Source organism: Rhododendron vialii, chromosome 7a (genome assembly GCF_030253575.1).
Source record: "Rhododendron vialii isolate Sample 1 chromosome 7a, ASM3025357v1".
In the NCBI taxonomy this organism is placed as follows: domain Eukaryota; kingdom Viridiplantae; phylum Streptophyta; class Magnoliopsida; order Ericales; family Ericaceae; genus Rhododendron; species Rhododendron vialii.
This window is the reverse complement of record NC_080563.1, coordinates 12,999,948-13,026,158: the sequence shown is the minus strand read 5'-3', so window position 1 is coordinate 13,026,158 and position 26,211 is coordinate 12,999,948. Positions and strand designations below refer to the sequence as shown.

The 26,211-nt window shown below is 35.9% G+C and overlaps 2 protein-coding genes across 2 annotated transcripts; both read left to right on the top strand.

Moving 5' to 3' along the window:
- The first annotated feature begins 2,981 nt into the window (after positions 1-2,981).
- On the top strand, positions 2,982-5,025 carry LOC131334148 (transcription factor MYB3-like). The gene is made up of 3 exons (XM_058369031.1): positions 2,982-3,233; positions 3,538-3,667; positions 4,635-5,025. The coding sequence occupies exons 1-3, from the start codon at positions 3,095-3,097 to the stop codon at positions 4,960-4,962; spliced, it is 597 nt and encodes a 198-aa protein (XP_058225014.1). The 5' UTR covers positions 2,982-3,094; the 3' UTR covers positions 4,963-5,025.
- A 12,574-nt stretch (positions 5,026-17,599) lies between these two features.
- LOC131331939 (uncharacterized) lies at positions 17,600-24,864 on the top strand. Its single transcript, XM_058365912.1, has 10 exons — positions 17,600-17,914; positions 19,569-19,628; positions 19,731-19,770; positions 20,200-20,378; positions 20,518-20,556; positions 20,779-20,865; positions 20,965-21,025; positions 23,469-23,593; positions 24,300-24,391; positions 24,554-24,864. The coding sequence occupies exons 1-10, from the start codon at positions 17,867-17,869 to the stop codon at positions 24,669-24,671; spliced, it is 849 nt and encodes a 282-aa protein (XP_058221895.1). The 5' UTR covers positions 17,600-17,866; the 3' UTR covers positions 24,672-24,864.
- Positions 24,865-26,211: the final 1,347 nt, after the last annotated feature.

Sequence of the window (26,211 nt, the reverse complement as noted above, 5' to 3'; positions counted from 1 at the left end):
GGAACTTGACCTTGGTTCAAGTACCAAACGAGTCTCTATAGCCTAGAAAAGTTCATAGATTCGATTTGAGCTACACGATTGAGCTATGACCTACTCAAGCTCAACTTCTTTACTAAGCGATCGAGCCAAAAATTTTGTCCGAGCTTGACTTCTTTACTAAACAAGTTGAGTTGAGTTAAACAGAGCCTTAACGAGCTGAGTCTCGAGTTGTTCGCAAATAACTCAGTTTATTCGCAGTCCTATTAACTAATATATAGTATATACTTGGCTATGTGAAATGGACATCAAAGTGAATATTCCTGCCTTCCAATTTGCTTTACAAAAGTGCTACACACATAATGATTGTGTAGAACACAACACACAACCAATCTTTAGCCATCCATTGCTGTAATAAATGGCCAGGATTGACTCAAACTCTTTTCCATAAAAGTTAGACTTTTTCTTGGAAGAGTTTGTTTAAAATCTTGACCATCCAAATACATCTGGACGGTCAGAATTACGCACACAATCAACACAACAGTTGTGCAAGTAGCATTTTTGTTTGCTTTAAGTGAAAATTGTGAAAGTTTGTTCAGATCCAGAAGAGAAGAGGGAAGATTTGAGACATACTAATAATTTGTATAGAAAGAGATAAGAAGTGTGTGGTGTTGTGGCCTCTAGGGTTAGGAATTAATTTTGATGGGCCGGGGGGGACAATTTATGATGGCAGCTAGCTAGCGACCTTTAATACTTCATCTGGTATAATACCCATTATTTGGAGAGAGAAAAAAATGGTACTCCACTACTTTTATTTTGTCTACTAATTCAAATATTCTCAAAAGAATTTTATATATATATATATATATATATATATATATATGGTCCACAAAAATAGATTTCTCTTTCTTTTTCGAAAATTTGTTAAAACAGGTTTTATACTTTATAGTGTTACATGTGGGCTCCAAGGATGATACCATTGAAATTAATTAAGTGAAATTTTATTTGTCTAATTCAAGTATATGGTCCACAAAAATAGATTTCTTTTACTAAAATTTGTTAAAACAGGTTTTATACTTTTATAGTGTCATGTGGGCTCCACGAAATCAATTAAGGTAATATGATTGGACGTATATAATTAATCTGGGTGCTTTCGGGTTCTAATGTATTCTTTATTAATTAATTATGCTCATTTAATACCGTACTAGTTAATTAATTATTAATTAACTAATTAGGCTTGAACGTCCAGCTGAATCAGCTGATGAAGTACAGAATATGAGTCAAATTTCAACTTACCAGTGCCAGTACCCGACACTGATTCTCTCTTCGGCCCACATGCATGTCTCTATGGGGAGCCCTTAGAAAAAGTTTTTTCATTCTGTGGTTGGTAGGAATTACGTCCGTTCCGGAACTCAATATAAGTACTTATTTTTTAAAAAGGTGATTTCAAGCTAAAAAATAATGTGTTTACGCAAATAATTTTTCTACCAATATGGATCTAGTTTGATAGATCTCATCGAGATCTTTTATACGGTGCAAAAAAAATTTAAATATTATTTTCCATTTATATTATTTTTAAATTTAAAAATGTGAAATAAGTACTTATTTTTTAAGAAGGTGTTCTGGAATGGGCCTTAGTACTATCAAACTTTTATCAGCGCTCAGCAGCTGTTGAAAGGAAGCTAGGAACTAGCTGCTTCTACCTGTCCCAATTTCTAGAGATTTGCTAATTTTATTTAAAATTTTTAGTTTATATATAATATAGGTTATGTGATTTGGAAAACATTACTACTTCAAACTACATGTTGAGGATATAAATATCAAAGTTGCCCCCCCCCCCCCCCCCCCTCTCTTTTCCTCCTTTTTGGGTAAGAAAGGTACTAACATAAATTTAAAAATGCGAATAAGTTTGGGGTATTTAATTCCTACAAATTAAGTCTTGATGAAAATTAAAAGACATAACAGAAGGAACTACAGAAAATGAAATAAAACCAAGCGAATGACTAAGCACAGCCTTCACTAGATCGAGTGTCCACGCGCATATTCGCTTCTCTACGATCAGTAAGCTTTGCCAAAAGGTACCTGCAATCAAGGATAAGAGCACTCAAGGGATGAGAACCCGATTGGTGTGTAGCACATAATGGAATTTAGTGAGCAATTGCATTTGTAAGAATGATGATATTATCCCAGCAAGTTGCTCCGCTCTCTAACAGCTAAAATTTTTTAGATGAGTTGGCGGTTGACAATCTAATATATATATATATATATATATATATATATATGGTATCAGAGCAGCCAATAAATTATATGTACAAATCTCACCGTCTACCTAAGGATTAAAATTTACACGTGGTTAGCCCACTTATGGAGGAGAGTCTGATTGTACATGAGAGATCGTGTTGAGAATATAAATAATAAAGTTGTCATTCTCTCTAACAGTTTAAGTTTTCAGATGAGTTAATAGTTAACAATCTAATAGTAATACTTAATAGAATTGATTGAGATTTATCTAATAAAGTTCATGAAGCATATAAAAAGCATTATCAATTTAAAAAAAAGGGAATTGATTTTCATACTCCTCATTTGTCCAATTGCACTCTAATTTTTGTCTCCATTCTTATTAATATTACTAAATTACCCTTCTTACATTCTTTTCTTCACACATGGAAAAGGGTAATTATGTAATTTTATACAAATTAATACAAAAAAAAAAAAAGAAGAAGAGTGCATTTGGATAAAGGAGAGTGTGAAAATCACTCTCCACAAATATAAATAATTTCATAAAGTTCATATTGAACCCCAATTATTTGAACAATCAAATCCCAACCCAAGCTTGTTTAGTTCTTGGAAACATACAATTTATTACTTCCCTTTTCCCAACGCACGGTTACCATAAGTACTGGTAGGTGGTATTTCAACCTCTCCTTTTTTCTCCCCGAGAAGGGTAGATAGAATTCATTACTACGTAGTATAAAACCAAATTATTCCCCATATTTTAAGCTCTCACTAGAAATCTCTCTCTCTCTCTCTCTCTCTCTCTCTCTCTCCAAAAGCAAAGAAACTTCACAATTTCTGTCTCTCTCTCTCTTCTTCCTTTCTCTCTCTGTGACATATATATATGGCTCCAAGGAATGTGGATGGATCTGGTAAGAAAGTTTATAACAAAGGAGCATGGACGTCTGAAGAGGATAGAAAGCTGACTGAGTACGTCGACGTCCATGGACCAAAGAAGTGGAAGACAATCGCAACCAAGTCAGGTTTGAGCTAAGCTCTACGTACCCATTTCCTTTTCTCTTCTTCTATTTAACGGTACTGTTACTATTAGTTGCACTCAAAAGTATTCATTTCAGTCCAAAAGAGGTCGCCGGGACGGGAAAATTACTAATTGCTCTCGGAGCACTGAATAATCGCTCCGCCCGGCCTTACTCGAATTCCTGACCTGATAGAGTCGCGAATTCACTTGCTAATAAACCGTTGGGACCATCTGTTTGGCACCCACCCACCAATAATTTTCTTGATTTTCTTAATATTTTAGCGTAATGGGATTCCATTATTTTGCAGGTTTGAACCGATGTGGAAAGAGCTGCAGACTGAGATGGCTAAATTATCTTAGACCAAACATAAAGAGAGGCAACATATCTAACGATGAAGAGGATTTGATACTTAGGCTTCATAAGCTACTAGGGAACAGGTTAGTATCAAAAGTAGTCTGGTTGGTTTGTGAATTCGCTCCTCGTACGATCGATTAGGGTTTGATTCTTGGGGTCAGGCTGTAAGAAAATAATATCTTGTGAAAACTTTAATTCCGGCGTGCATGGATAGCCTACATTTGACCAGCCCAGGGAGGAGATCAATCGAGATGTGCGTGAGCTAACCTGAACGTTCCTAACCATCGAACGAAAAAAAAAAAAAAAAACAGTAACTAGTAACCAAACCACAACCAATTAGTTTAAGGGAAAATGACGGCCATAAAGTGTTTTGATAATTAATATCCGCTAAGAATATTTTTAGTATTAAATGTTCTTAACATGTTATTTACTGGTATTAATTATCAAAACACGTCCTGGACAGTTTTTTTCCCTTCGTTTAACAGTACGTAGTGACTCGGGCATTGCAATAAATGGACCCCTCAAAAATCTAGCATATTTGTTGGCATTATAAATGTGGTGCCCAAAAAATACTGCGTTACGTACTGTACAGTGTGGTCCCGTTCACACGTACGAAATGCAACGTTAAAGTTGTACAAAATTAAACACATAAATGTGTCCAAAGAATGCAGCGTAGGCAATAGTGCATTCTTTATGTTGAGCGTAGACCCCATTATTAAGAACCATAATGCGGGCAATTTGGTAATTGCAACTTCTTAGGTCTCGGGTTCAAATTTTATTAGCTTTTATTAATTACTCAAATCGTACGAGAGCAGTCTATATGAGGCTTTACTTCAGCTTTGCATGAGTCCCTCACTAGTACTAATCAACTATGGCATTACCGGTAGTTGAGGTTCCAATAAGTTGATCGGAACATTTAATTTTGAGTCGTCAAAAGAAAAAAAAAATTGGAATGCTTTCTAGAAAAGTGTCTAAGGAAAAGTGTGACGACGGTTCGTGTAGTCTGGTATATTTAGCGTGATCCTTATGATTTTATTTTGTGTTGTTTAGGTGGTCATTGATTGCAGGGAGGCTTCCCGGCCGAACAGATAATGAAATAAAGAATTATTGGAATTCTCATTTGAGCAAGAAAATAAGTCGTGGAAAGGAGAAAACGGCAGCAGCTTCCACCGCGCGAGAGGGGATGCCGCAAGGAGTCACTGGCACCGTCGAGGCAGAAAGAGAGGGAGCGAAAGAGAGCGGAGGCCCGGAGGGTAACTTCGATGTGAATCAATTTTTCGATTTCTCGGCTGAAGGCACCTACGGATTGGAGTGGGTGAATAAATTCCTTGAGCTCGATGATGATATGTGGCTTGCCAATAAAAGATACTCTATTTAGTTGAATCTGTGAAGTTGGTGTAAATTTCTCCTTTTTAATACAGTTTACGAATGGTTTGTTGACTGTCGAGTGGACTATGCGAATTTAAGGACCAAACAACAGTACTAAAACGAAACTTGGGATGCCAAAAGACTAGGAGAAAGTCTACCCACACCGTCACTCTGTTTCACCATTCTTCTATCGCAGAGTTCAATTTTACCTTCCGTCTCAGCAATTAATGATCTAAAACACTGTTGAAAGATGAAAATGAGAGTGGTGGGGTAGACTCTTTGAAAGACTAGACCATATGTTGCTAAAAAAAGGACCAGACAATGAGTGACGGGTACATGCATTTCTATCACCATAAATTCCAACGAAGGCCAGTAGCTGTCAAAACACTATTGTTGATAGAAAATCCGTGAAACTTTTGGAATTAAGTCAGCTACCTTGTGGACTAATTAATTCATAATTAGTTTAAGTTTATTGACTAATAATAATAAGCTAGCCAGTAGCTAGTACTCAATAATTAGTCAATAGTCAGTTTATGTCACTGGACAAGAAAGTGAAGCCAGCAAAGTCAATGGAAGGTAAAAGAAAACAACTAGTACTAAGTTGGTCGCAGAGTTTTACATCCAAATAATTAAATTCATGGCAGCAGATAGCGAGGAAAAAATTGCTTAATTTTTTATGGTTGTTGGAGTTGATGTGTATCATGTACTCGAAAAATAGAGAACTAGATTTCGCCATAGGCTCTCTTTTCTTTTAGGACGAAACCTAGATTCGATCAATATTGGCGGTGAAATTGCTCTCCGTCTTCCAGTAGCGCCAAGAAATTTTATGAAAGTTCTTCATTTGTCTCGATATTTACTTTGTCATATCTCAATAACGCCGTTACTAGGAATAGGAAAAAATAATTGTAAACATAATCCCAAGTAGTAAAACTTGTTATAGGTGTCAGACAAGATGTTCGGTCCCGTTTCGTTTTCTTTTTAAATCTTTCTTTTCAAAAAGAAGGTAATTTTGAACTCACATATTATGAAAATGAAAAATAATTTTTCGATTTTTTTTGCATCGTTTAAAAGATCTCAATAAGATCTATCAAACAAGATCTATATTAGTAGGAAAATTATTTGAGTAAACATAGAATTTTTTAGCTTGAAATTACCTTATTTTTTAAAATGAACTTTTAAAAAGAATGTGGAACACCCCGAAGTCATTAAACTAGTTGTGCAATGAAGTAGGATTCTTGGCTTCTTGCATTGGCCTATGTCAAACCTTATTTATCATGTCAATTTCAAAAACATAATTCTCTTTTAAAGAAAACAATATTTTCAGCTGATAAAAAAAGTACACTTGTATAATTACTTATTTGACCAATGTCTGATGAAGTTAAATTCAATCATTTGAAGCCATCAAGCTTTGTAGTACTGTTTTGCGCGATAGGCATTAAAGGGTACCCTAATCAGTGATTTTTCACGGCATTTACTGGGAATATATTAATTTGAGCTTAGCGCAGGTAAGACTATACCCACACCACATGGAGCCCTATTTTGAAGAGAAAAAAAAATGATCACTTTTTTTTAAATCATGGTCGCAATTAATTGCAAGTGAAGTGGTAGTCGAGTGGTTGACAGTTGACACTATGTACTTTCATGCTGCATTTAACAAGTATTCAAACTTCATTAATTACAACCAATAATGCTGACCTTTTGACGGAAAAAAAAAAATAATGATGGTCACATTGTTGGCCCGGTCGTTTGTGCAATATGGGGATTTGGGAAAGCATGCTGGTTTAAAATTCGAACCAAGAAACAAATGGGGTGTGGTGGGTAGGTTGGAAAGCTAAACAAGAAAATATTAATAGTAATTAGTTTGCAATGGATGGACTCTGGTTGACAGAACTCAAGAGTCATCAAATGATAGAAACAGTGTCTGAAAAGGTTAATAAATTCAAGAGCAGTAAACCAGTAATTTTGCACCATCGTATAGAATGTTTAGATACACAGACCCAAAGAAAACAGAAATGCTATTAGCAAGGAAACAAATCAAGAAGACAACAATGACACACGTGTTAAGTAGTTTGACAGGCAAAAAAAGGCCCCACTTTTAGGCCTCACTTCTCTCCTGTGGTGGAAAAAAAACGGGAAAGGGAAAATTCATTTGTGTTTTGAACGAAAAAAACTCCCCAACTTCGGGGTGTTTGGAAGCTGCATTTTCAGCTTCTCATTTTTCGGTTTTTACATTTTTGGTATTTGGTTGCTGCTTTTTAAAATGTGTTTTGGAGAATACATTTGCTGGCTACTTTTCTCATTTTCCAGTTTTTTCATTCCAAGTGTTTGGCAGCTTTTTTTAAAATGAGTTAAGCCAAAATGGCTTTGCCAATTTTTGGTTTAGAGAGCAAAAGAGAAAAAGAGGTCCGGAGGTGCTTTTCCCATTTTCCCATGTTCTCATTTTACACGCAATTACGAAAATACCCTAACCTGAGTTACCTTAATTTCATTTTATACCTTCACCTTACTCTTGTTTCTATCCAAACCCTCCGTGTGTTTTTTTTGTTCACTGGGTTGGTACTTGTAAATGGAGAAAAAGTTCTTTCCGGATCAACCGGACAAGGGGCTGTCCGGACAGTCCCGTGTGGGCCCCCTTCGCGTATTTTTTTTAAAAACTCGAACCGTGCATCTTGTAGGACTTGCAAAATAATGTATCAACGCAAAAAATCAACTTATCCAGACATCAATAGGTATGTCAAAAATTGAGTTTATACACGGAAAAATGTCCGGACAACCCCTTGTCTGGTTGATCCAAACAGAACTTATTCTAATAATAAAGTTTGTGTGGTTTTTTGTTTTATTTTTTATTTTAGTGATTCCTTAATTTAATCGTTCTCTTATTTTTATGAAACTTACACGATAATATTTAATTTTTTTGTATTAGCAAATAAAAATTAAAGACTGCATAAATTTATTTTCCAAAAACTATATAAATATAAATATAAAATTGTAATTAACATTACTTATGATAATTTTATATAATAATAAAGAACCAAGGGCAACATGGTAAAAAACCAACCCATAATTCATATTCATCATATATCTCCCAAACACTACTCATATTATAAAATACATTCTGCACATATTCATCCAAACACTACAGATTTAAAATACATTTTGACCATAATCCAAAAAGGTAAAAAGCTAAAAATGAAAAGACAAAAAGTAGGCTTCCAAACACTCTACTAAATTCAAACTACATTCCGACCAAAAAGCCAAAAAACCATAAACCCAAAAAGTTAAAAATGAAAAGCCAAAAAATAGGCTCCCAAATCAACTCTATCCTCTCCTCTCCGCTAGCTCCACTCCCAATCAATAGAAACGTACACCACCACCGAAGCACTACCACCACTGAACCAGCATAGACGGCGGCCACCCACCACCACCGATCGACCACCATCGTTTCTCTGTATGCTCTCTCTCTCTCTCTCTCTCTCTCTCTCTCTCTCTCTCTCGCAATATCGGCATAGAACTCTGGATTAAGACTAGGGTATTAAAAAAATTAGGGCTTAAAAGTAGGGATTAAAAAATCAATCGGATAAAAAATTAGTTTAGTATTCCTTTAAAAATAGGGATAACACCAATGGCACTGAGCTTAGGCCATCCACAGTAGTATAATAAAAAATGGATAACTAAAAGTTGACACATCAGCTTTTGATTATCCATTTAAGAGGTTGCTAAGTTTAACAATGTTGAGGTCCACAATGGTCACTTCTAGTCCATAACCAAAATAAGGGGTCCGCTACAATTTCTCTCTCTCTCTCTCTCTCTCTCTCTCTCTCTCTCTCTCTCTCTCTCTCTCCCCTTATGTTTTCCACCATTGATCACTTCCCTCCATTACATTTTTTTTTTGACAAAAATATATCGTTTACGTATCTTCCTTAATTTTGGGGAAAATTGGTGACTTTCATCCCTCATATTATGAATTTGGAAAAAAAATCAGATGTGCTCTTGAATTTGGAAAAAAAATGCAAGGTTCTTCATGTACTCAACCACAGGGACAGGAACGAAAAAAGAATAAAATAGAAACGGGAAAAAAAAAGTGAAATACCTTAATTCAGCGACAATGAGTTGAATTGTAGATGATCGAAAGATACGAGCTTCACATTTGGAGGGAAAGAAAGAGAAACAGTTTGTGGGTAAAAAGAATGAGATATAGAGCAGGCGAAGAAGAAAATACCATTTGAAACATGCGTGTAAACAATTTTGGAACCAATTAACTTATATGGTGTTTGATCCACAAATTTTGATTATTGAAAAAGGTTTCTAGTTTTGGTTATCCAAAGCCCAAAATTTGATTATTTCTAAGAATGTTGCTAAATTTGATTATACCATTGTAAGTCATTTTTTACACCAACATTGTTAACTTTAAAAATAATTTACTTTTAATTATACCACTGTGGATGGCCTTAGCTTTTAGCTAGGACAAATGGCAAATTTATTTTTAATTTAGAATTTTATGAAGCAAAAACGTGATTATGAGAGTCCGAGAGACAAAATTTAATTATGTCTCTTTAGAATAAAATGATCAGAATAATAAGTTCTTTACACTGTTTCAAACGAATCAAAAATTGGTGCGCTTAATTTTTTTAAGATTGTTTATATATTAAAAATATGGTTAAAAAGTTAAGTGCTTCAATTTTCAATCAGTTTAAACATGTGCGAAGATCTTATTATTCTAATCATATTATTCTAAATGATCATAATTAAATTTTGTCTCTATGGCTCTCATAATCAAGTTTTTCCTTCATAGGATCCTAAATAATTTTTTTTTTTCTTGCCGATTGTCCTAGCTAAAAGTTGAGTTGTCTTGTTTTTATTGGTTGGGCGGACACTCTATTATACACGGAGGGTCCGTGTAAAATTTATTCTCTTGTAGTATTATTGGTGTTAAAAGCCTTGGTTGAGGTCCTCGAGGATAACACCGGTAGCTTTAAAAGTAGGGATTAAAAAATTAGATTACTATTAATTGAAATTAGGACAAGGGATTATAGCTAAATTTCTCAATAACAATGTACATTTGAATTCAAGCATCAATTTTAGTTTGCTACTCCTTAATTTAGTTTGCTAAGAAACCTTGATTGTGTGCGTGTTCTTTTTAATCCTTGTATTCCTTATTTGTAGAATCATGGAAATAGAAGATATGAATTTGAAAAAGAATCTGAAATGTGGAGGAAAATCAGAATTTGGAGGTGGTATTGGAACCTAAGATCGGGACAATATTCAATTCTGAAGATGAAGCTAAGGAATGTTACAGTAGTTATGCAAAATCAAGAGGTTTTGGTACAGTCGCAAAAGCCTCTAAGAAGCGTGACAATGGGGTAAAGTCGATTATATCTTATGGTTGTCATCGAAGTGGAAAGCCCAGGACAACGGCTTTGAATCCCGTTAAATCCCATCCAACAACAAAAATAAATTGTAAAGCCGATATGAATATCTCTTTGCAAGTTGACAGAAAGTGGATGTCGAAGTCAATTGAATTGAATCATAACCATGAAATGGACCTGGAAAAAGTAAAATATCTTAAATGCTATCGGAGTATCCTACCACATTCGATGAGGACAATTGAATTGAACACGACAACTGGAATCACATTAAACAAAATCATTGCCTCATGTGAGATCGAGGTGGGGGTGCTGATAATCTAATGTGGACAGATAAAGATGCAAGGAATTACAAGGATAAAGAAAGACGTTCAGAGCTCAAAGAAGGGGATGCCAAAACAATGCATAAGTACTTTGTCAGAATGCAAAAAGACAACAGTGCCTTCTTTTATGCCATTGATCATGATGAAGATTATTGATAACGGAATGTCTTTTGAGCCGATGCTAGGAACAGAGAGTTATATAAAGAATTTGGTGAGATGGTCACCTTTGACATCACTTATCTTGTTAACAAACACAATATGCCTTTCGCACCATTTGTAGGGGTCAACCATCATGGCAATCAATTTTGTTTGGATGTGGTTTGATATTACGGGAGGACACGACTTTATTTGTATGGTTGTTCGAGACTTTTCTTTCTTGCATGTTCGATTCCCACCCTAACGCCATCATCACAGACCAATGTCGGGCCATGCAAAATGCGATAAGTCAAGTTTTTCCAAATGCACGTCATCGTTGGTGTTTGTGGCCCATCATGAATAAAATTCTTAACAAGTTTAAGAGTTACAACCAATATAAGCCCATTAAAAAATCCCTTAAGAATGCTGTATATGATTCCTTGAATCCAGAAGAGTTTGAACGAAATTAGGCAAATCTCATCCAACAATTTGATCTACAAAGCAATTAATGACTGGCTAGCTGGATTGTATGAAGGGAGGCACCGATGGGTACCGGCATATCTTAAGGATATCTTTTGGGCGGAGATGTTAATAACCCAACGAAGCGAGAGCATGAATTCCTACTTTGACGGCTACATGCAATAATTTGACATGTGGACAGTCCACATCCAACTTCATTTTTTTTGTTTCACTGGAACTTCCTTCAACAAATTCTAACAATGGAGGGGCGGAACTGAACTTGCTTAGCGAAATCCAGGTTTCATTCCGTAAGGCTTGGGCTTCGGTTTGTAAACTGATTCTTCAACTCGACCTGGTTCCCTTATCTTGAGGTTGTACTCGTTATACACTCGATGTGTGGAGTAAGTTCTCTGCAGATTCAACTCTTATTTCTTCATATTGTAGGAGCAAAGCCCGCTTTTTAGAGTAAGTAGTAAGCTATCACTTAAAGCTTAAACAAATCATCATTTGTTTGTCTATCGTCAGTTTGGTTGTCTTCCTCCCATTCACAACTTATTTTGGGACTGTTGTGTGCCCGTTGTGCCGCACCCAAGCTTTGTGTGCATCGTCCAAAGAGCCATATTTTTTAAGCACGGCACGAGGGAATCCAGTCACTTGTAATAGTCTTGTTTTCCTGCCATTTTTAAATCATGAAAGAAAGTTAATTTCGAAACAACGTACACCAACAAAAAGCATAATATAGGCGTGTGGATGCCATTCAATCTCTTCGAACAATTTTAGGAATCATTTGTTTTCTCCTAAAAAATGTGGAATGTCACTTTTACTTCTTAATACCGAAAGAATCAATATATGCACTAAATTGTCCGATCTAACGGAGAGTTTCTTTGCATTACAAGTCTACAAGCTCACTACAGCACAAGTCTTGAATAAGAGCTCCTGAACAAACTCAAAATAATTGTTTTCCCTCCCTCTCCAACTAATGCAAACTTCTGACAAGGAAACAAAAAAGGAGTGGTAATTATCAGTGAACACCCCACCATTATAAACCAGATAATTTGGAAAACCCTTGCTTAGAGCTACTCAAGTTCTAATGGATCCAAATGCAGGACAAAAGGGACGAAGGTATGCAACTGAACAGGACCAATTGTCCAACACAACAAACCTTGGCTAAAAGAATAGTAATAGCAAACCTTAACCAGGCTAAATTAAAAAAACAAACTGATCTACGTACCATGATTTGGTTCTTGATCAATGTATCTTGGGGACAACAGTGGTTGACACGTCCTCCACCCAGACATGTCAAATGCCACCATGTCCTAGTAAAGAAGTTTTATGTTCATTGGGCAATTTCTTATAGTAAATAAATCTTACAATTCTACGGCCAGATTTTTTATGATATCATCATTTTGCATATGTTAAAACCAGTAGAACTCTAGTAGAGACAAAGCGAAGGGCTTACCGAACCGCAAAGTAGATGGTCGAGTTTAATATTAAAAGAATTTGAGAACTTTCCCATCCAAGAAAATAACAATACTAAACTGAGGACAAAATTACCTTTATAAGCAAACATACATAACTGGTGGCCTGGTGCACCTGATCTCTTGCTCCACCGGAAAATAAATGTTCCTGACCCTTCAAGTTCATGAACATGCAACCCACCTGCGATACATCATCGCTTCGATGAAGTGTAATCAGAAGAATACAATAGCAGTGATGGTGGCCTATGAATTTTTTTGTGTTTTTTTTATAAAATCAATGGTAATTATTGGAGAGGGAAGTGAGAGAGAAACCTGTGGGAGAGAAGAGGTTGATGACCGGTCGAGTCCGATGTTGGTAGTGGTACAACGCAGTGAAGACAAACAAAAGAGAAGCAACAAAATTAGGGCTTCTTGAGAAAATAGAAACAACAAAATTAGGGCTTCAAAATTACATACCCATACCAGCGAGGCAAGAGGCTAAAGGCACGCCTATTCATGGATCAAAACCAAGTGAGAATGACCATCGGTGGTGGTCGTGAGTCGGTGGTGATCCGTCGGAGGTGGTGAGGACGGGGTGCGTCGGTGGTGATGGGTCAGATTTGGAGAGATGGTTTGGCTGTTTGGGTGGGGATGAGAGAAGAGTGAGAGTTTGAGAGAAGAGGGACGAAAAGGGCTGATTTTGAAATTTTGAAATTTCAAAAACTTGCTTTGTTCGGCTAACGGTTTAGTTTTAATTTTAGTTTTGTTTTCAATCATTACCCTATTTCTTTTTCCAATCATTACCCTATTTTTCTAATTATTAACTTCTCATCTCTCTCTATCTCTCTCTAATTATTACCCCTATCTTCAATCATTTCTCTATTTCTCTCTCCACCCACTACCAAAACTAAACTAAACTCCTAACCAAACACAACCTTAAATTCTCATCGATGAAAGTGGACCCTTTTTTTTTCCGTCAAACTTCACACGTGTGTCATTGTTGTCTTCTTGGTTTGTTTCCTTGCTAATAGCATTTCTGCAAAGAAAAGAACAAGCACAAATTATTTTCAGCAACAGTTGTTCTACTTTCTCAAATAAGTACTTAAAAAATAAAAATTTATTTTCAAACTTAAAAATAGTGGGCTTATAAAAATATTATATTCAATTTTTTTTTTACAGGATTTGATAGATCTCAAACAAGGTTCGTATTACATATTTTTTTTATTTCAATAAATCTATTATTTTTTAACTTAAAAATTAGAAATAATTACTTATTTTTTAAGATAATAAACCGGAACACACTCACTAATTGTGGTGGGTCGTCAAGTCTTGGGGTACGGATTTGGACTTGAATGGATTTCGGTCTGAGTGCACATGTCTCTGGCAAACTAGTAATTCCAGTAGGATTTGGACCTGACTGAATTGGGCCACATGGCAACTGTGCACTACCAATAATTTTCTTAAAGGGAAATTTTTAGGCCGGCCCCGTTTTTTAGGTTCGGACTTCAAATAGTCCTGACAAATATATTTCTTCTTTATTTTAGTCCTTTCTTTTGACTTTTTATACATTTTTACTATTTTGCCCATTCTTCTTAATTTTTTGTCTACTTGTTCATTTTTAGTAAAATTTATATTTTTAGAATTAATTTCTGACACATATTATTTCCTACAAAAATACCCTTGGCTCTATGAACTGAACTGCCAATTCTCATAGTCAGTTCTATGAGAACTATGTAAATTGGAAAATACACAATTCAAATAGCATCACCACACACTAAAATACATAATTCTCATAGAAAAATACACAGTTCTCATAGACAATCATCATGGATAATATAATAACAGTTCTCATAAAAAAATATAATTTTCATAGAAAAAACAAAGTTCTTATAGATATTTTTCATGTGAAATGGCTATGTGAACTGCAAAATATATAGTTCAAATAGCCTCACCACACACTAAAATACACAGTTCTCATAGACAATTATCATGGACAATAATAGTTCTTATAGAAAAAAACATAGTTTTCATAGAAAAAACACAATCCTCATAGAAAATATACAGTTCTTATATAAAATACACAGTTCTCATAGAAAATACATAATTCTCATAGAAAAATACACAGTTGTCATAGACAATCATCATGGACAATGACAATTCTCATAAAAAATATACAGTTCTCATAGGGAGTTCTCACAGAAAATATACAATTCTCATAGAAAATACACAGTTCTCATAGACAGTTCCCATAGAAAAATACACAGTTCTCATAGATAATTATCATGGAGAATAATAGTTCTCATAGAAAATAACAATTCCTGAATGATATTATTTCAGACAAAAATACCATTGGCTATGTGAACTGCCAAGTCTCATAGTCAGTTCTATGAGAACTGCTCAGTTCTCATAGAAGAACTAGCTATGTGAACTGAGCTATGAGAATTGACAAGAATTGGCTATGAGAACTGCCAATTCTCATAGTCAGTTTTATGAGAAGTGACTATTCTCATAGAAAATTAGCTTTGTGAACTGGTTATGAGAGTTGGACTATGTGAATTGAAAAATACACAGTTCACATAATTTTACCATATACTAAAATACACAATTCTCATAAAAAGATATATAGTTCTCATAAAAAATACATGGTTCTAATAGATAGTTTTTATGAACAATACATAGTTCTCATAAAAAAATACGCAGTTCTCATAGACAGTTCTCATGAACAATACACAGTTCTCATAGAAAATACACACACGAACAAAGAATTGGCTATGTGAACTAAAAAATACACAGTTCACATAGCCTCACCACACACTAAAATAGACAGTTTTCATAGAAAATACATAATTCTCATAGAAAAATACACAGTTCTCACAGAAAATACACAATTCTCATAAAAAAAATACACAGTTCTCATAGACAAATACACAATTCGCATGAAAAATACACAATTATAAATTCGGCCGGATCACCACTGAGTGAACTCGATTCATCACTTCTCCCAAAAAACCAAGCTAAGAGATAATAATATAGTAGAAAATTAGAAAATCAAATGGAACTGAAAAAAGTGTTGAACCATTGTTCATCCCCTCTCTTTTTTCTTTTTTCTCAACTACTCCATACATGTTAGTAACTCCTTACACAAGTAGATAAGTCATGCACACCTGGCCAAATGGATCGATTCATTTAAACACTAGAAAATCACGACAAATCAAGTCCCAATCTCCTTGGCACCGTCTGGCCTTCGCTTGATCTTCAGGACCTGCCTGCTCGTGCAGATGTCGAAGCCGCTAGGGAGGAAGTCAGTTTCACTGTCGTTGAGTTCGATTTCATCGTCATCAAGTTTGATTTCGTTGTCATCAGATTTTAATTGGAGACGACCAGATTTTAATGGGAGACGACCACAACGAGAAGAAAGGTCGCGGAGATACCGACGGCTGCAAGAAACGGCGGCAAGAACGCGAATTCTCATTGGACAGGAGATAGCGACGGTGGTGGTGGTCGGCGTTGCTCCATCGGTGGTAGCCGCATCGGCGTCGACGGCGGCGTCCTCGTCCATCAGATCGTCATCCTCCGGCTTGAAGTCCACTGCTTTTACGTCTGTGTTTGCCATTCTCTCTCTCTCTCTCTCTCTACAAGGTGGGTTGAAAGGAGCAAAATAGAGAGAGGGTGGGGGTGAGGGGCACAAAAGTCAGTACGGAATTGATCCGAGCCTTCCAGGTTCGATGAAAATATTTCAGGGTTGGGTTCAAATCAAACCTAAAAAATAGGGGCAGCCTTTAATTTTCTATTTCTTAAACCCCCAAATAGTTTGTGTGTATGCGAGGGCGTCCACCGGGCAGCAATCATAAGGAGTTGACCTAGTGGTCAATCCTTGAAATTTAAGAATTTTTTTTTCCTCCCGAGGGTTTCAAGTTTGAAAACTTTTCAAGTGTTCTCAATTCTTAAGGAGTTGACTAAGTGGTCAATGTCATTTTAACACCAACGAATGAACTTCCTCTAAAGCGTAAGTTCGCTATAATTAACTTTAACAATCTGCATTTTATTTTTTTTTCATCAAAAGGCTGGGAAGGAGAGAGCAGAGTTGCAAGTTGCAACCTCCCTCAGCCCTCAAGGAAGATGGGCTCCCAAGTCCCAACAGCAATAGCTTTTTTTTTAACAATGGCATTTTAACACCAATGGATGAAGTTCCTCTAAAGCATTACTACAATACAACTTATGGGTGTTTTAGCTAAATAAGTAACATGGCTTTTTTTGATTTTACGGAGTATTTAAATTTCTTTCACATTTATTAGTTTCACATTAAATTTTTGTGGAGTATTAATTCGTCTCTACGAGAAGAATTAGAAAAGTAAAAATTATGGTCCAAACTTAATTTTTTCTGAATAAAAACAAAAAATTGAGTTTGAACCATAATTTTTATTTTTCCGATTTCAAACAAATAATTTTTGAAAATTTTATGAGAAACTAACACAAAAAAAGAAAAGAAAAAGCCAAGTATCACACTTTTTCCGTCCTAATTTAATTGTCATTTTTGGGAGTTCGTGTCACTTTTCAATTGATTATATCTTGTAATTTATAATATTTTATGTGATTTCGAAAATACGGTATTTTAGAACTAATCGAAATCTATTAAACAAGATTCATATTTGATATGAAATTCATTACGAGTTTAAAGATATAATTCATTTATTAGCTGGTTTAAAATAGAACGAGAGACAATTAAATTTAGACGGATTAAGTATTTAGCAAAAACACAATCATGAGCCAAAGTAGAAAGACGGTTGTTTCTTTTCTTTTCTTTTTTTCTTTTGTTATTTTTCGTTTTCTGTATTTCCAGATCAATAGTGTCTGTTTTTATTGAACTATTTTTTTACATATAAAATAATATATATCTTTTATTTTCTGGTGGGTGGAAAAAAAAAGGAGGACAGTGTGATCAACCCAAAGAACAACCGACAAGTGAAGTCCCTTGCGAATCAACCGAGAAATCGCGGATAAGAAAAAAAAAAAGATACCGACAAGAGAAATCCCGGTAACAAATGTACTACTAAACCCAAAAATCGTCCTTTTTCTCTACGAGATTTTCAACTTCGATCTGAAAACTCCACACCACCTGATCTCTGGGACGGAGCCTTGATCGCAGAGCTTCCGATCATTGCTTCTGTTTCTCCGCCATGGCCGCTCCTTTCTTCTCAACTCCCTTCCAGCCTTACGTTTATCAGGTTCTCTCTCTCTCTCTCTCTCTCTCTCTCTCTCTCTTGCACAGATGTTGAATTTTTGATCTCCTAGGCTTTTCCCAATTCAAATCGGCCGATCCATTCGATATCCGGCCATGCAACCTGAGAACTTAGAAGAGAGCAAAATCCCTAAGTCACAGACCAAGACCGTCAAGCCAATCCCTTGGGGTTGTCTATGAATGCATTTGTCGTTTGGTTTCTGAGAAAAAGCTCCCCTCGATCGATTCGATGGAGATGTGTTAATTAGGTTTGGGCGTTGAGAGGTGAGGGAAATTGTTAGTGATGACGTGATTGAGAGGTGTATCAGATGCTGGTCGTCTTTCATGTGTTCAATAGTACACTTAATTGGCACAGTCTACCTGCAAAACAAATCAATCTTTTCTTGAAATGATTATCAGAAAGTCAAATTGAATTGTGTAGTTTTGTTGGAAGTTTTTTTTTATAGAGAAAAAAAACAGTAGAGGATGGAGGAGCAAGAAGTCGAACGAGGTTAAACAATGTGCAAACAATGGAATATAGTTAAGGTCGATTCAGCATCTTTTCTGGTCACTGTGCATCAGGGGATTTACGAAATGCAGAGAACCGTATAGTAACTCAATTGTATTCGTGATGGATTGATATTACACATCTCTCTATACGCGTTTGTCTAGGGTTTACCTCGTAAATTTGAAGAATACTTCATTTGATTCCTCCACGGAGGGAAAGTATTTCTTTCGCTTAGGATATTGTTACATTTTCTCACTCTTCTTTGCAAGGAAATAAAATTGAAAGAAAAAAATTGTGTGGGCAAATCGAAGTGAATGTATGAGAAAGTATGCAGATGGCAACCAGGGGCCTCACGAAGCCCTTGGTCTGCGGGTCCAACTCCCAACCGCGTGCTATCAATTCCTCAGTGTTCGTATGGGACTTCTGCCCCGACTATAGTTGAGTCCCCCACTAGTGGACGAAAGGATTGGCCCACTGGGCCAGATATTGATTTAATAAAGAATGAGAAAGTCACATTTTTCACTCATGTATATGTTCAAAGCTAGAAGGCTTTGTTGATTGGCCATGTCTTCAACTCTATGAACTATGAAGAATGGATGCTTCTATATGGGAGTCGTATCCATAATGTATCCGTATCGGACACTGTTACTCCTCCGATATTAGCAGATAAAATTCCCAAACATATCCACGAGATAAAAATCATTATTTCTTTATTATTGAAGTATCGGATACTTTTCCGATACTCTAGGTCATGTATCCAAACTTTTATAAAACTGATATTGTGGCACTTCTTGTCTAGTACGAGTACAGAAAAGTATACAGTTTCAATACTTAATATTTTCATCACACACGTCTCTGACATTTTTTGTTTTCTCGTTTTGGGTTATTCTATTATGTTCTTTTTTTCTATATAACTATAAAAAGAACAAATCAAGCCATCTCTGTATGGGATTCTTATTCGTGGAACGCTGGAAACTGGATGTTGTTCCTTGTTTTAAGCTTGTTTCACCTCACTCCTTTATGGAGTACTCATTAACAAAGGAGCAACTTGTTCTTTGTTTTTTGTTCTCTTTCCATCTCTAATCCCAAAAACTTTAGCTGTTCATTGTTTTTCTCTTAACTGGGATCAACTCACATGGATTATGTATTGTAGTCTCCACAACAAGATGTGACACCTTTCCAGATTTTGGGTGGTGAAGCTCAGATAGTTCAGGTACTAAATCCAAATTTCAAAAAATAAAATTAAAAAATAGTGCTTTTTTTAAAAATTTATATTACTTATGTGTTATTTCATTGTGGTCGGTCTCATTTTCAGATTATGTTGAAGCCACAAGAGAAAGTTATTGCAAAGCCTGGTGAGTTTATTTGGCTTGGGGCTTTCACATGGTTAATGGGATCTGTAGTAATTGTTACTTCTGTAAGCATGGGTTGCTACTTGCTCCTGTTAGAGCAATTATTCTGTAGATTTCCTGCCAAAAGAGTAAAAGTCACACTGTGTTGTATTATATGAAGAATCAACTAAATGTTTTGGCTCCACCTTTTGGATGTGTAGTTTATTTACTTATGATATTGTGTAAATTAAGTCCTTTGTTGGGCAATAGCGGCCCATGTTTAACTCCCATAGTCCCATGTGGAAAAGAGTTTAATTGTGCTTATTGATACCATTTATGCTTACATTTGGTGCGCTTAATCTTGGTTGTCAGAGTTGGAGAAGTCATAATCTCGCTTAAGTATTGGGAATTTTGAAGTACCACTCAACAGAAAATTATCTGATTGGCCTGCAGGTTCCATGTGTTACATGTCTGGCTCCATTCAAATGGAAAATGTTTTTGTTGCCGAAAATGAAGCAGGTGTCTGGCAGTGGCTATTCGGCAAGAATGTGGCTAGCATAGTTCTTCTCAATGCTGGTTTAAGTGATGGCTTTGTTGGAATTGCTGCCCCTTCTTTAGCCCGAATTCTTCCGGTGCATACCATTCATTTTCTTTTGTTCATATATTTTAGCCTTGATTGTGGTTACGGATTCATCATTAGTTACTGCAAAATCTGTTGCCTGTTATATGCTTTTGATTTTAATTATTATTTTGATTTTGATTTTTTTGTAGATTGATTTGGCAATGCTAGGTGGTGAACTTTTGTGCCAGGTACTTGTAATGAAGTTTTTATTGGTTCTTTTGGTATGATTAGAATTGGTTTGAAATTCCTCTTTCTAGTCTTTTCTATTTCAGCTTCCCACTTGGGATCTTGGTTATTTTTGCTAACAATTCCTTTTGTTTTTTCTTCATGTATTTTCTCACTTAGCTAAACTTATCATTAAAAAAAGCTAAGCTGAATTCATACGTGACTTTAATAATGTTTGTTTGTAGCCGGATGCGTTCCTTTGCTCCATCAACAATGTGAAAGTGACTAATACAGTTGTTCAGAGGGCCCCTAATGCCGTTGTTGGTGCTGAGGTTAGAATGGTTCGACTGCCTCAAAACTTTGTTCTTTTGCTTAATTTTTGCGGTCCTGATGAACTAAGTTATTGATGGGCATGCTTATGTCACTTATAGGGATTCTTGAGACAGAAGCTATCTGGCCAGGGGCTTGCATTCATTGTTGCTGGTGGATCTGGTACTCTCTTTCAGGACTGTTAGTTGCACGCATACATATTCTCGTGGCATGAATTTCTATAGTTTTTCTTTGTGGGCGTGTTTGTGGTTTTATGTCTCCGGCCCTGGAATGAAGTTGCCGAGCATGTGAGTCATGCATTCATATTTCCTGTACTATGAGTTACTATCTGATGATTTGCATACTGGCTGTTACTTGTGTTGTTTTGTTTCTTATTGGTGATGGTTATTCTCAAATCCTAATTTAGTCTTTACCAGTAAAAGTGTTCATGATTTTCAGGAAGCGTTTAACCTTTGTTAGTCTGAATTTAACGCCGGAGCATGAAACCAAGTGTTGTTGCTTGTCATGTTAGTTTATTCATAATGTCATTTTGGGCTATAACATGAGTTTAACCCGATGGTTTGAGTTGTCATTGACATCAGGGTATGTTTAAATATTTTGCAAAATCTTATCATGCCAATGATTAACCCTATAATGAGGTCCATATCATTTCAATCCACAGTCCCATAAGGTTTGTAGTTTTTGAATAAGTTCAATCCAATCCTATGATACATGGATCTGCGATTTTTGGCGGAGTACCCGTGTCGACATGACACAGGTACGGGTGTGGGATATGTGTCGGATATGGCGGTAGAAAATCGGACACATTGGGTTTAGTTGGAAATCTGATTGAAGAAGAAGAAGGATTGAAGAACAAGTAGGGTTGTACCTGCTTTGGAAGAAAAGGCGCATGTCGCCATCGTCGGAGAGAGATGTCGATCGATTGGGAGAGAGACAAGAAGAAATTTTCTTTTTACCTGCTGGCTGCTGCGGCAACATTTGAGAAGAAGAGGAACGATTGTAGGGTTTAATAGAGTAGTTGGGCTTCTTTATTTATTGGGGTTGGGCCACATTTATGAGATAAATCTTAGTTACAGGAACCTTCAACCATGCCCACGTTTCTTCGACGGAAACTCCAAGAAACTCGTCCCAATGACGACGGGAACTCGTTCCTTACCTATACGGGAACTTACACCCAAAAAACGGTTGAGAGACTTACGATTCAAGCTGCAATTGGTACCTTTAAAGTTATTTTGTTCTTGTTGGTGTGCACATCTGATATTAACCTTCTAAAGTCATACTAATGCCTTTAACTTTTATGCCTACTTAATATGCACAAGAACTCTATAGTGTAATCATGTGCTACAATAAAAATGTTGAAATATAACTAGAAACTTATAATTTTAATAGTAATATTTTATGTGGTTGAATAATATTTTTATATTGACATTTAACAATATAAAATTCCAAAATATATTTATAATTTTAATAATTTTTCCTAACCGCTCCCAATGGCGCTCCCATACTTCTATGATCATCCGCTCCCACGTCCCCGCCCCCGCTCCTGCTTCATGTAACTAAAAGATAAATTACACTTAAATTAGTATTGTATGAAGAAAAAGATATTTTATGAGATAATTTTACATATATTTATACAAAAAATTAAAAATTTCCATATATATATAAATATTCAGTGGATCCCCGCACCAATATCCAAATTCGGATACATATCCTCGAATCCTCTATTTTCAGCTTTGAGGTGTCCGACCCTTAGATATGTACCCACACCCTATTCAGGTACCTGTGTCCATGTAACATAGATCCAATCTATATAGGAATAGTGAATGTGACATAGTTATTTCTGTTTTCAACATTTACCAAGCTTTGCAGTGTCTTTGCTCTGGCACTTTTTAATGCTACCAGATAACTGTAGTTAAGAGCAATAGTACTGCTGCCCATTGAAATGATCTCACCTGTTATATGTCTGTACATAACCTCAGTTAATCTTAAGACAGCCTCACCTCTTAAACCTGCTTAGTATTATTACAGAACAGTCCTTGGAAAGAAAAAGAGAGAGGTCATTTTCTTTTCTTTTTTTATGAAAAATGATTTCCATATGGTCTTCCTGGTTAATCATAAGCTTTTGCATCCATGCAGAGTATGATCTTCTATGTAGGACCTGTGTGCAGTGCAATTTTAGCAGTTTCAATCTGTTTTCCTTGCCGGCTGCTTGGGTTCTAAAACTGCTTGTGGAAGTTTCCTTTTTGATCGCTGAAACTACGAAAATCCTACAGGTACCGACCGGTACTGTAGGGAAATCGTAGGGGCGGCCGCGCTGGGCCGTCTCCGGCCACCGCACGACCGATCCGAGCCGTCCAAAAATTCTAAAAAAAAAAACGAGGGGGCCCACGCGAGATTCAATGGCATCCGACGCGTGTAGGGTGCTCGATCCAAACACTCCATTTTCGTATATATATGCATGCTCTTGAAACTAAGTAGGCAAGTAGCCAACACACCTTAATTAAATGGAATGTGCTCGTGATCTGTATTCCCTTTTTTTTTTATCGGCAAAGAAAACTTCAACCCTTCCTGTGAAAAGTAATGGGCTTTTTTTTCCTTTTGTTAGTTGTACAGAAAAATCTTGAGGTGGGTGAAGTACTTGCTGTGGATGTTGCCTGCGTTGTGGCCTTATCAGCAACGGTCAACGTTCAGGTCAAATATAATGGTCCCATGAGAAGGGTGGTCTTTGGGGTAAGTAGCTTCGACTTATTGTTTTAAAATTTTAATTGCCTGGATTATACTTATGTTTCTGTGCTACTGGACAAAGGCACACCTTGTTGATGGAAAATGAAAATTTGAACCCATTTACCATGGGTCCTGGATACGTGGTCTCAGCTTAGCACAAGACACCGTTGTTGGAAATGTTAATTGCATTTAATGAGCCTGAACTGTCTGATCTAAGTCATTGCAACTATAAATCACAATAAGTTAGGTAAGTATATGACCAATGATCGTACATTTTGCTTGACTTCAGTTTCTTTTGCCCTCTTTATTACTTGATTGTTTAACAAAGACCTACAAATTTGAATCACATAGCTCTTTTTTCTACAAATCATTCAACTTCTGGAGTTTCCAGCTTAAGCTTCCATGTAATTTCATCTTAGTATTCATTCTCTTGTTTTAAGCTTTACAAGTTTCTTTTTTTGGAAGGATTTATCAGTTGTTTAGATACGTTTTTTTTGGCACTAATACCTTCCTTGCAGTTAAGAGGCTTACAACTCGATGACTACTTTGTTGAACATGCTGTTTCCTGTGTTATGTGAATGGAATTTGTTGATCTTGATAACTTCATCCAGAAAAGAAAAGAAAAAAACAAGGGGAATTTTTTTTTAAAAAATGCATCATTTCCTTGTCTTTCTGGAAACCTCGAGTCATTACTTGTGGTTTCAAAATGCAGGGAGAAAATCTAGCAACTACAATTCTAACAGGACCTGGTATCGTCTTTATTCAGAGTTTGCCTTTTCATCGGTTTTCTCGACGCATCGCTAGGTATTATCTTATAGCTGCATGAATGCCTCAAAGTCTATTCAAACAATCCGTTATTTTCCTCCCTTATTCTCACCAACCCTTCATTTCCTCCCTTATTCTCATCAACCCTTCAATCTCAATTCCTTTTAGGAATCATAAAACGAGTGGTTTCTGGTTTTGCAGGGCGGTTACATCTACAAACATGAGGGAAAACCCGAAGTTCTATTTCCAGATTTTCATTTTCTTCTTTTTGGCTTATGTTGTGATTTTATCGTCGCTAATCTTGACTGAAAATATGTGATTATGTCTTTTCTATTTTCTTTATTATACTTGTTTCCTTAACATTACATAGGGCCTTCCTAGCTACCTCTTTTTTTGTTGGGATGTTGCAGTTTCCCTCTTTAGAAATTCAATGAATTTTACAGAAACACTGTTTGATTTAAAACCCTTGGGCTGAAATAGCAAATACGATTCAAGTGTCTCTTAAAATTTAAGGCATGCATTATGACAATTTTGCCACTGTTCTGTTTCTTGGTTGTGGCGGTGTATCATTCTTCTTGTTGGTCGGCCTACCTTCCTCAAAAACAAAATTTTTTGTGGATTCTGGACTATGGACTGCTGGCAAATGTGCAAAACTAAGTAAAAATATTGAGTCGACATTGAAGTCTAGATGCAGATGTGTTCAGAGTCGTCGGATATGTAAGGTTTTTCACATGCATCTTGTGAGGTTATATGCATACTGCATTCATAGCACTGCAGCTCCTACACAAACTAATTTACTACTATAACACAAGAAGAAACAATCAATCACAGGAAAAATTGTAATGCCATCGTGATGTGACCACAATTTTGTGTACCAAGTTCCAACCGATGTGTCCCCTAACTATATTGGTCTATTTCACCCTACATTTTAAAAAATTCACAATTTACATCCTGCGATGAGTCGAGAATAGACCAACAAAAAGAATGCACGAAGAAAGATAAAAAAAAAAAAAAAAAAAGGCTACATGTGACAAACTTCAAAAGTACGTGAGGGAGGATGTTAAAGATATGTAGTCCCGTATTAGTTGGGAGTGGAATGAATGATCACTTAACATTTTGAACCTCTCTACTCATTGCCAATTACATCCATTCTAGACTTCATTTGATTTGGCTTTCAAACAAATAAAAGAATTATTTTCATCATTGCTAGATAAAAGAAGATGGTGACTAAGAAAAACTTTAGAGAGATAATATGAACAATGATCAATTAGACTATTATTTCTCTTTTCCATCATCTCTTTGTCGTGCTTGGCCAATTCAATTCCTTCCATGACTTCTCTTCCTTTCTGTAAACCTGGCCAAGAATGTCGCCCTTTTCTTCGTCTTAGAATAGGCATTTTCACCAATCATTTGGTAGTGATTTTTCCACATTCATTTTCCTATCTACACTCTAAAATGAGGAGTGATTTTGCCACTCCATTTTTCTCTAATGCCACTCCATTTTGTGTCTCTATTACGTGATTTATTTTGTAAGAGAAGGAGAGTGACAAAAGTCACTCCCCTCTAATATTTGTCTTCTAATTTTCTGTCTTCATTCAAGTGGATTTACCATAATATTCTTTCATTAATCTGCCATTTTACAAATACGCTATTATGAAATTATATGAATTACATAAAGTGAATAAAATACTAAAAAAAAAGTGTGCAATTTTCCAAATCTTAAATAGTAAATGCTAAATTCCAACTTTTTAAATGATATCAAATTAAAAAAATAAAAATAACACTGGGGACACAACTACTACGTGGCACTGCATGATTGGTGATTGCAAAGTAATTTTAAAGTGATTGTTCTCCCAATA

Bases quoted from the DNA above. Each gene is read 5' to 3' on its own strand.
- LOC131334148 (XM_058369031.1), top strand. From the start codon at position 3,095: ATGGCTCCAAGGAATGTGGATGGATCTGGTAAGAAAGTTTATAACAAA. The intron at 3,234-3,537 runs GTTTGAGCTAAG...ATTATTTTGCAG, and splicing joins GACAATCGCAACCAAGTCAG to GTTTGAACCGATGTGGAAAG. The intron at 3,668-4,634 runs GTTAGTATCAAA...TGTGTTGTTTAG, and splicing joins CATAAGCTACTAGGGAACAG to GTGGTCATTGATTGCAGGGA.
- LOC131331939 (XM_058365912.1), top strand. From the start codon at position 17,867: ATGGCCGCTCCTTTCTTCTCAACTCCCTTCCAGCCTTACGTTTATCAG. The intron at 17,915-19,568 runs GTTCTCTCTCTC...TATGTATTGTAG, and splicing joins TCCAGCCTTACGTTTATCAG to TCTCCACAACAAGATGTGAC. The intron at 19,771-20,199 runs GTGAGTTTATTT...ATTGGCCTGCAG, and splicing joins GAAAGTTATTGCAAAGCCTG to GTTCCATGTGTTACATGTCT.